General features: G+C 45.9%; 1 protein-coding gene across 1 annotated transcript; it reads right to left on the bottom strand.

Moving 5' to 3' along the window:
- Positions 1-80: 80 nt before the first annotated feature.
- LOC132836024 (tudor domain-containing protein 6-like) lies at positions 81-6,082 on the bottom strand. The gene is made up of 3 exons (XM_060855226.1): positions 5,643-6,082; positions 212-5,489; positions 81-107 (listed from the first exon to the last, which is right to left on the bottom strand). The coding sequence occupies exons 1-3, from the start codon at positions 6,080-6,082 to the stop codon at positions 81-83; spliced, it is 5,745 nt and encodes a 1,914-aa protein (XP_060711209.1).
- Between the last annotated feature and the right edge of the window lie 5,148 nt (positions 6,083-11,230).

The following is an 11,230-nucleotide window of genomic DNA, read 5'->3' on the forward strand; positions in this document are numbered from 1 at the left end:
GCAAACTGCTAAAATTCCCAAAGTTTCCTGAATTTGGTACTTCAGAACATCCTCCATTTGAAGTTATAGCCTGCATAAGTTTATCTTCTCGATTCAAACCACCAGGGCTAGACAGCAGAGGAGTTAACTGACCAGTACATAATGAATCTTTATCATATACCTGGCAGTTTTTGCCATATTTTTCAACATGTGGATTCCACAAGGGTCTTACTATATCATTGATTACACCACCAACATACTGAATTTGGACAAATAACAAAGATGGTAAACTGGTGTCTTTACATTCATTTGCTACCACAGTAATTTTTAACAACTGATCTGAAAGACGAAGGAGAGCATCTACAGCACCGTCTTTCCAAGAACCTTTAGATAAATCATATCCTGAAAGGCAACATGGAAAAGACTGCGTGGGAATCTTTAGTAACTCTTTGGGCATTCTTTTCATTTGTTCTATTCCAACATCATCTTCATTCCCATAATCAACATATTGTAGAGATATTATGTTTCCATTTACTTTTTTTACTTCAGCTCTGTACCACTGCCCATCTTCACAATATTTACAAAAACAGCTGTCGTCAACTGAAAGGTCAGAGAGTAATTCCCTATTAGTAACACCAAGTACTCCAACTTCTTGCATTTTTCTAGATAACATTTGAACTTCAGGGGACGAATACTGACACCAGAAATAACTAGGACTTTCTGCGGCAGTTATATATCCTTCAATGGTCTGACCCACTAAAGGAAGTTTCTTGATGTATCGTCCATAACTGGTTCTGTCAGATACACACACATTTGGCTTTTCAACACCCAATCCTGAGGATATCAGTGTGCTGCTCACAATTGTATCCAAGTGATCGTACAATGTCACATCCAATACATTATCTTCAGAAGTACTAATCACCTTAACAGTCACAGTTTTGTGCAAAACCAAAGCTTTAAAGAATTCAGTGGCTTCTTTAGACCAGCTATTTCCATCAACCGAAAACAAGCCATGCAACTTACATTCATAAGTTAATGTAAATGCAGGAGTTACTTCCTTTGTGTCTTCATTGTTTACTTCTTCCCTTATGCCTTCTTTCAGAAAGAGTACTTCAACACCTCTATTACAAACTTGCACAATTTCACAAGTAGCCCAGTTATTACTCGTTTTACTTTTCACCATACACAGAACACCAGCCTTAGGAGCGGAATCATCCTTGGATATTAAATTATGGCAGTTATCTTTCATTTTCTCAATAGCTTCAGTAAATATGCCATCACTTGTTGTTTTAAACTGACACCAAAACTGCTGAGGAGAGTTTACTGCAGAGACATGTGCAAGAAGCTTTGAAGCAGATCTTACATCACTTATGGGGCATTCAGTGGGATCAGAATACTGTGTACCATTTCTAAATGCAAAGTTATTCAACAAATCAACTACTGATCCCTGGTCATCATGAAGATTAACCTCCCACAGTTGCCCACACGGTTGTATAAATTCACACATTATTCCAGTTTTATTTGTTCTTTTTATGAATTCAGAGACAGCTTCCTCTTTATTTTCTTTTAAACTCGAATCCTGAAATCCTGAAAGAAAGCATGGTACACTAAGCCGGTAGACTTCCAAGCAGTCTTTAGGAAGAGGAAAAACTTTTGATGCATCCACCGTTGCAGTATTACCATAATCTATATACTCAACAGAAACAGTATCACCATGAACTTGAGTTACAACAGCTCTGTATTGAGATCCATCTTCAGGAAATTCTGCACATACTACATTACCAATCTGAAAGCTTCCCACTTTGCTGTCATTCATATTGCTTGCATTCAACTTTTCTTCCATTGCAGTTACTTTATCTTCATTTTGGAGAAGCTGAACAAAGAAGTGTGATGGGCTGATAACATGCGAGACAGATACCTCACTTTTAAATCCACTACTTAATGTCATCAGTGGGAGGTCTGTCAACTTAGGCCAAGTTATATCTAAGTCAGAGCTCTTTTTGATGGAGTTTTCAACCAAAATGCTATCTAATTTGTGATCGATAATTTCCATAGCAGATTTTACATCCAAATATTCTTTTGTATTCTTGGTATACATTTTGTTGTGAACACCTTTCTTTATCCCAGTCTCCTCAGTCTGTGTAATAACTTCTGTTCTGTTTTTCCACCTGTCCTGCTTGCAAGTGATAGTCACCTTCTCGGTATCTCTATTATCACCTTGGTCCTCAAGTGCACGTCTTTTAAGAGGGGATTGGTCATGGTCACTCTTCAAGTATGGGGTGCAAGACTTTTCATTTTTGTTTTTTTGCCTACCAGTATTTCCATTTATTTTGATTTCACTGATATTCTGCAGGCATAACTGTTCTTTAATCTTCGCATTAATTTGTATGTTTCCATCATATAATTCAACAATCAGTTTTCCATCAGTTTCTTTTGCTACAACTACAGCTTTTAAAGGCTTATCCATTACAGCCTTTTTAAACCAGATAATAATGTCAAGTGATAGGTCCACTGGTATATCAGACAAACCACATTTAATTGCTTGCATAGGTAAAAATTTAACATCTTTGGCACTGTTGGGTATTGGAAGCAAATCATCTTTATCAATATCTAATTTATTGCCATAGTCTACAAAAGAGACCCGAATTCTATCTTGCATAGGCCATGCCAAAGCACGATACCACCGATTATCAGTATATTTTGCAAGACAGATAGGATCAATCCCCTGCGTAAAAGTATACCCCTGCATCTTAGAAGACAGTTTATTAACCTTATCAGCAAGTTTATCTAGTATGCCAAGGTTTCTACCAAGTAAACAGTAGAATTTTGTTGGGCTTGCAACATGGCTCACATACATTTCTTCTTCACTACCAATTTTCACGTCATGAGTTGAATAGTAATAGGTATAAAGGCTTACTGATGGGGCAAGAATACTAGGTGATCCTACAAACTTGGCTAAGCCTCGCTCAATAAGTAACTGACAAGCACTCTGAAAAGGGGTATTCAAATCTACAACATTGCACAGCCCTTTGCCTTCTACAACAGTCAATGCATATACTGTGCATTTGAGCTCCATGTACAAGCTTAAGGCATTATCAATAAATTCTTGAAATGCAGCAATTGAATCTTCATTCCACATGAACGGATCAGGACCCATGGGCTGAATGATGTTATAAAGACTGCACCTAAATGCCTGACCTCTGAAAAGGAGGAATTCTGGTTTTATTAGACGCAATTCACTTATGGGTACTCTCTCTCTATTTCCAAAATCAATATACAGTACATCCACTTCTATCGCAGTCACTTTCCCAAGGATTAGTGCTCTGTACCACTTTCCATCTTCAGAGTACCGTACAATACAAGCAGATTGACCAGGCTGAAAACTATCTTCATGTGTATTATAATATTCCTGTATTTTACTCATTAGTATTTTCAACTCATGTGTATTTTTAGTCATTTGACACCAAAAGTCACCAGGTTCATCAATGTAAGATACTTGTACATCCACAGTGCTTCCCACTTTAAGATATTCTTGTTTATAGGGAGACTCCATAATTGCAGATTCCAGGTGGGTTGCTGTGCCACCATCAAATTCACTTTGACTGGAAAATAATGTGGTTACAGAATCACTTAAGGCTGCTGTCAACGCTCCACAATACTCTGTAAATGGTCTAATTTTTTCAGGAGTCATTGGTCTTTGTTCCAATTTCTCTTTGTTATTTCTGCCATGTGTATGCACAATTTCTTCAGATGAATGAGAAACATACAAATGGCCCAACAAATCCAAGTTCTTTGAATTGAAATTTGAAATTTTAAGTTCTTTGCGATCAGCATAACCAGCCAGCAAGATTAATTTATTCACACTGGGTTCTCCCTCATCTTCTACATCGAGAAGTTCAATCAAGTACTTGTCCATTTCCTTCTCTAAAACGTGAACCACCAGATGCTTTTCAAACACTGCCTTTTCAAAATAGGCAATAGCTTCTCTACTCCAGCTCCCATCTTTTGGTGTGAGATCAGCAAGGCAGCACTTCACTGCCAAGGCAGGTAATTTTCTATACTCTGGAAGCAAGACCTTAACATCATGCCAGCCAACGACTTCCATATTCCCATAATCAATGAAGAATACCCTGAAGTGGCCATCAAGAATCTCAGTAATAACAGCTCTATAAAATAAGTTGTCAGCCTTGAACTTAGCGCAACATAACAAACCAGGTTCGGGTTTTTTCACTAATCCTTCATTTCGACCCACGTTTGCATATTTCTTGGCAATGCTGTTCATGAGCTTTTCAAATTCGCTGGCCGTTTCCATGGTTCGTATCCAAAACTCTGAAGGATCTTTCACAAATTCGACTAGAACATCATAAAACGCGTTGATCTTGAGATTGGCGTTCTTCAGCAGAGGGACGCGATCCTTGGTCTTGGAGGAGATTCCCTCGGTCCTCCGGTCCCCTATGAGATAGTCGCCGCCGCACTGGAGCTCGCTGGGCTTCTGAGCGTCGGGCCAGGCCCGGACCTGTTCGCAGTAGCCGGTCAGCAGGCTCTCGGCCTGGGCGTTGAAAGCCGCGTTGACGGAGGAGCCATCCTCCTGGCGCAGGGTGACGAAGTAGACGTTCTCCACCGAGCTGTAGTACTCCACCTTTGCCTGCAGCACCCGGCGCAGGATCAGCGACTTGAGCAGCTCGATGTGGCGCGGCGACCAGCCACGGCCGTAGTCGGAGGCGTCGCGCAGCGCGAACGGGTAGGTGACCACCGGCATTTTGAAGTAGCCGGGGCTGAGCTTGCGGACGGCGCGGGCCGGCACCACCTCGCGGTCGCCGTAGTCGACGTAGAAGACCTCGAGCACGCCGTCGGCCAGCGTCTGCTGCACGAGCGCGCGGTACCAGCGGCCGTCGGCGCTCTTGGCGGCGCAGGGCGAGCCGAGGCGGCGCGGGGCGTCCGGAGCTGCCCCTGGAACCGGGCCGGCCGCTGGCGCCGCGCGACTGTTGTCATAGTAACGGTGCATGCTGTCGTGCAGCCGCTCGAGCTCCGGGCAGTGGCAGCGCAGCTGGCAGAAGAAGCGGTCCGGGTAGCGCACGTGGGTCACCCGCACCGTCACCGTCTCGTCCACCTGCAGCAGCGGGTAGAAGTAGTTGAGGCTGTAGCCCGCCTCGCCGGGCAGGTGACCCGCCGGGCCCGAGGCGGAGGGCGCTTCGCTGGTGGGACCGGCGCCGCCTCCGGGCGGTACCGGGACGCGCTCTTTCCTGAAGGACAGCGGCGGCGGCGGCGTCGCGGTGGCGGCGGCCCCGCCCGCTCCGCAAGGCCGCGAGGTGGACATCTCCACCATCAGCCGGAAGGCGGCCGGGTCGATGGGCCGGGCCAGGCCCAGCTCGCACAGCTGCCTCGACACCCGCGCCACCTCGATCAGCACCAGGCGGTTGGGCAGCACGGCCTCCACCTGCGCCTCCAGGGTGCGGCCTTGCAGGGCCCGGAAGAAGGAGAGCGCGCCCGGCGACCAGGTGGTCGCGCCGCCGCCGCCCCCGCCCCCCTCGCTGCCGCCCTCCGGTATCCTCGGCTGTTCCGCTTCCTCCGGCTCCTCTTGGTCGTCCTCGGCGGCGGAGGACGAGGAGGAAGCGGCGGCGAGGTGGTGGCGGCTGCTGCCGTTGCCGCCGTCTCCGGCCCCGGCCGCCGGCACCAGGTTGGCCAGGATGCAGCAGACCACCTCGGGCGGCAGCTGGAAGAACTCCTTCTTACCTCGGTCCAGGCTTCGGGCCCGCACCGGCAGCGCCCGGCCCTCGTCCAGGGTGAAGACGGTGTAATCGTCGCCCACGCGGCTCAGCACGCGGGCCCGGTGCCACTCGCCGCCCGTGTCCACCAGGCACCGCTCGTTGGTCTCCAACGGGGGGGCCGGCTGGGCGCCCCGCCCGCTGCCGACGCCCAGCCGGGCCGCCTTGGCCCAGCTCTGTATGTCGCTGTGCAGCCGCTGGTACTCGGGTTGCCTCTCCCGCTGCTGGAAGCGGCCCCACAGCTTGACCAGCACCGAGCCGGGCCGGGGGGTGTCCACCCGGGTCACCCGGAAAGCCAGGCAGGCGCCCGCCGGCGGCAGCCCGACGGTCGAGCACATCGTGTTGCGACCGCGATGCACGGCTCCTTGTGCCGTCTCGTCGCGGTCCTGTCCTGTTCAATTGTTTTTCTCCGCCAACGGGCAGAGCCCCATTCACGAGCCCGGGGCCGTTAGTCTTTGAATTCGATTGGAACCCGGCATCATGGCGCCCACAATCGAGCGGCTTTTTCAAAAGTGGCGGCGGAACGTGCTTCGGTTGACTCTCCTGCGCCGTCCACGCCGCGCATGCGCCAACCTGGTTCCGCTCACTTTGACGCCTGCGAGGGAACGGGCAGAGAAAGAGAGGAATGGTAGTGTTGGCTCTTGACATCTTTTTTTTAACAATACCAAATATTTTATTATTTATAATTTCCAGCATTATTCTGTTGGAAAGCACGGACTCATGTTTCGGGAGTTTGAGGTAAATTACTTAGAGCCGACAGTTGTTTCTCCCCTTTCGTGAGATGGACTGCGCCGTGTTGGCGAATCACGTGTTCTAGGACCGCTCATGCGCGACTTGGCGTGTGTGTCCGCGTGATCGTTTGTGACGTCATCGCTTCCGGGTTCGCTCTGAACCCGGAACATGTTGCAATAGAAACTTCATTATGACTCTATCCGATTGGAGAGCCAGCCTTCTGAGTCTTTGTTTATGTTTTATTGTCGGTGCCTCATGTTTGTTTTAATTTTAAAACCGGTCTCACTGCTGTAGTTGTGTGCAAATGCGGACCATCAGCATTACTTATCAGACTGGTAACAGTACTTGGGCTAAGATATCATAGCTGAAAATGTGTCGCTGGAAAAGCGCAGTAGGTCAGGCAGCATCCAAGGAACAGGAAATTCGACGTTTCGGGCATAAGCCCTTAATCAGGAAAGATATCAAATCCAATATCCAAAGAGATGTGATCTTTCCTGTTGGCCTGGTAATGTCTGGTCCCACGAAGGAGGTGACTGACTTAGCCTTTTCTTACATTTCCAACTGGAAAGCATCAGAACTTTTAATGGCAAATGTATTCCGCAAGGGTAGACAGTTTAGCCAGTAAACATGTAGGTAATCATAGCAGGCAGGAACAGGAAAGCATGCCATTCTATAAGTGTTAGTTCTCCAGATAGAGTTGTTAGCTTGGTACACCCTAACACTTTCATGTTTGTGATACTTGAATTGTTTAAGAATTGTGAAGATTTAGTGACTGTACATTCACAATTGATCATTATATTTGCAAGTTTCCACTCACTTAGATTAAAACAAACAAAAATTCCCTGCCTCTACATGCTCCATTTTGGTGATCACAGTAATATATTGTAATATAAGGGTATGACTTCTGGAAGAATATGGCAGTTGGACAGGGAAACAACATTGCTAATAGGTTCGAAAACATAAGTTGCTTGAAAACTCAGCAGGTCCGGCAGCAACTGTGGAGAGAAATCAGAGTTAAAGTTTTGGGCCCAGTGACCCTTCCTCAGAACTGATGGTAGCAAGGAAAATATGTGTTTATAGTCAGAACGTAGAGAGGGGTTAAGGAGTAAACAATAGTTGGGGGAGGGGGAATAGAGTCTAAAGAGAGAGAAGATAACAATCTGACTAGGAGGGTGAATAGCTATTAATGGGGACTTTAATGGCTAACATTGGGTTTTTAATAGCAGACTATGTGATAACAAGGCTTGGTGTGTGGGGGCAGGAGCAAAGACATGGGAGAATTCAAGCCCTACAGTTAATGAACTTGCTATTGAGTCCAAAAGGCTACTCACCCTCCTCAAGTGGGCATTGGATGATTATTTCGTTGGAAATGGTGTACAGGGATAAAGGGAAAAGCGGGAGATTGGCACTACAAAATAGAGCCATTGCAGGCACCGTAACAATTCTGTGACTATACCCATATAAAGCACAATACTGTGGATTCTGGAAATCTGAAGCAAACACAGAACATGCTGGAGAAACTCAAAAGATCTGAAGAAGAGTCATACCAGACTCGAAAAATAAAGTATGCTTCTCTCTCTTCAGGTGCTGAATTATTCCAGCATTTTCTATGTTTATTTCTTATACTCATGTCTTATGCTTCCTCTAATGCTATTATTTATGCTGGTGTTTCGGATAAATGATGGATTTGACACAGTCTGCAATGAAGTGTGCAGATCAGTCGGTGGTGTAAACTTGCCTCTCTTCGTTTGAGAAAACCTTGAAGGAATCAAAGAAGTGTAAGATTTGCAGAGTATGTCGAAAGAATGGCTGCAGGAATAGCTAACATGAGATGCAATTATAAATGTCATGAAGTTTTGCAACTGTAGATCAATTTGTTACAGCATCAAAGTTGGAACTATCTTTCATCACATATTGGACCGGCCCTGGCGCCAAAATCTTTTTCCAACATTGGCAGTACAAATGTTGCAGCTGTTGGAGGTGGATGCAAGGCGTACTACCCTATTTGTAATTCCTGTGAACCCTCTCCAGAGTGTGGAGGTGCCGGTGGTGGACTGGAGTGGACAAGGTCAGAAGTCACATAACACCAGGCTATAATCCAATAGATTTATTTGAAATCACAAGCTTTTGGTGCACTGCTCCTTCAGGTTACGTCGGACCACTCTTTCATATACCACATGTTCTTCATTCCTGAAGAAGGGCTGATGCCTGAAACGTCTATTCTCCTGCTTCTTGGATGCTGCCTGACCTGTTGTGCTTTTCCAGCAACACATTTTTCAGCACATGTTGGAATAGTCTTTATAAGGCAGGGGAAGAGTGGCTTGAGCACTTGGGGCTGTGTTGCCTTGCAATCAGTGTGCTTTTGATTGAGGCGAAAGTGGGTACTGCAGATGCTGGAGATTAGAGTCAAGATTAGAGTAGTGCTGGAAAAGCAAGTCAGGCAGCATCTGAGAAGCAGGAAAATCAATGTATTGAGCCAAAGCCCTTCATCAGGACTTTGATGAAGCCTGAATGAAGGGCTTTGGCTAGAAATGTCAATTTTCCTGCTCCTCGGATGCTCCCTGACCTGCTATGCGTTTCCAGCACCACTCTATCTGTGCTTTTGATTGAATAAGTCATGGTGTATGTATGTTGTTAGGTTGACTCCAAGGTATGCTAGCCACAATAATCTGCAACTGCTTTGACCCTTTCTTTCCCTTCACTCAGCCAAGAGTGACAATACTCCCGCAGTCTGCCAACACTATTTAAATGCACTTGATGTCAGCTAAATTACTCGGTTCTCATAGGGGACAATGCAAAGCTACAGTAAAATTAATCCTGCCAGATTCCTTGCAGTTTAGTAAATCCAGATTTATAGGATGTATTAAATTCAAAGTCAAAAAGTGTGCCGCTGGAAAAGCACAGCTGGTCAGGCAGCATCTGAGGAGCAGGATAGTCGATGTTTCAAGCAAAAGCTCTTCATCATATAACTAATTAAATAAAGTAATGCAAAGCAAAATTTAGCAAATTATTTGTGTTTGATAGAAATATAATTGTAGGAAAACCCCGATTGAACATTCCCTAGAAAAATAAAATCTTATGTAACGTGTGTCCAGGAAGCTTTTCTAACTCAGTATGTAGATTGTCCAACCAGAGGGGAGGCCGTATTGGATTTGGTACTCGGTAATGAACCGGGACAAGTGATGGGCTTGTTAGTGGGTGAACATTTTGGTGATGGTGACCACAATTCTGTGACTTTCACCTTGGTTATGGAGAGAAATAGGTGCGCACAGCAGGGTAGATTTTACAATTGGGGGAAGGGAAATTACGATGCTGTAAGACAGGATTTGAGGAGCATAAGTTGGGAGCATAGGCTGTCAGAGAAGGATGTGGTGGAAATGTGGAACTTTTTCAAGGAGCAGATACGATGTGTCCTCGATATGTATGTACCTATCAGGCAGGAAAGAAATGGTCGTGGAGGGAGCCTTGGTTGACGAGGGAGGTTGAATGTCTAGTAAAGAGGAAGAAGGAGGCTTACATAAGGTTGAGGAAACAGGGTTCAGACAGAGCAGTGGAGGGATACAGGACAGCCAGAAGGGACCTGAAGAAAGGGATTAGGAGAGCTAAGAGAGGGCATGAAAAATCCTTGGCGGATAGGATCAAGGATAACCCCAAGGCATTTTATGCGTATGTGAGAAACATGAGAATGACGAGAACGAGGGTAGGTCCAATCAAGGACAGTAGTGGGAGATTGTATATTGGGTCAGAAGAGATAGGAGAGGTCTTGAATGAGTACTTTTCTTCAGTATTTACGAACGAGAGGGACCGTATTGTTGAAGAGGAGAGTGTGAAACGGACTGGTAAGCTAGAAGAGATACTTGTTAGGAAGGAAGATGTGTTGGACATTTTGAACAACTTGAGGATAGACAAGTCCCCCGGGCCTGTCGGGATCTATCCTAGGATTATGTGGGAAGCAAGAGAGGAAATTGCAGTACCGTTGGCAATGATCTTTTCGTCTTCACTGTCAACGGGGGTGGTACCAGGGTACTGGAGAGTAGCGAATGTTGTGCCCCTGTTCAAAAAAGGGAATAGGGATAACCCTGGGAATTACAGGCCAGTTAGTCTTACTTCTGTGGTAGGCAAAGTAATGGAAAGGGTACTGAGTGATAGGATTTATGAGTATCTGGAAAGACACTGCTTGATTAGGGACAGCCAGCATGAATTTGTGAAGGGTAGGTCTTGCCTTACAAATCTTATTGAATTCTTTGAGGAGGTGACCAAGCATGTGGATGAGGGTAGAGTACATGGATTTTAGTAAGGCATTTGATAAGGTTCCCCATGGTAGGCTTATGCGGAAAGTCAGGAGGCATGGGATAGAGGAAAATTTGGCCAATTGGATAGAAAACTGGCTAACCGGTCGAAGTCAGAGAGTGGTGGTAGATGGTAAATATTCAGCCTGGAGCCCAGTTACAAGTGGAGTTCCGCAGGGATCAGTTCTGGGTCCTCTGCTGTTTGTAATTTTTATTAATGACTTGGATGAGGGAGTCGAAGGGTGGGTCAGTAAATTTACAGATGATACGAAGATTGGTGGAGTTGTGGACAGTAAGGAGGGCTGTTGTCGGCTGCAAAGGGACTTAGATATGATGCAGAGCTGGGCTGAGGAATGGCAGATGGAGTTCAACCCTGCCAAGTGTGAGGTTGTCCATTTTGGAAGAACAAATAAGAATGCGGAATACAGGGTTAATGGTAGGGTTCTTAGTCAGATGGAGGAACAG

Source organism: Hemiscyllium ocellatum, chromosome 3 (genome assembly GCF_020745735.1).
Source record: "Hemiscyllium ocellatum isolate sHemOce1 chromosome 3, sHemOce1.pat.X.cur, whole genome shotgun sequence".
In the NCBI taxonomy this organism is placed as follows: Eukaryota; Metazoa; Chordata; class Chondrichthyes; order Orectolobiformes; family Hemiscylliidae; genus Hemiscyllium; species Hemiscyllium ocellatum.

What these genes read in the sequence shown, in the direction of transcription:
- LOC132836024 (XM_060855226.1), bottom strand. Translation starts at nt 6,082, where the DNA reads ATGTGCTCGACCGTCGGGCTGCCGCCGGCGGGCGCCTGCCTGGCTTTC. An exon ending in GCCAACCTGGTGCCGGCGGC is followed by an intron (nt 5,490 to 5,642) that starts CGGGGCCGGAGA and finishes CGGGGGCGGCGG; the next exon opens with CGGCGCGACCACCTGGTCGC. An exon ending in GTGGTGTAATCAATGATATA is followed by an intron (nt 108 to 211) that starts GTAAGACCCTTG and finishes TCTGCTGTCTAG; the next exon opens with CCCTGGTGGTTTGAATCGAG.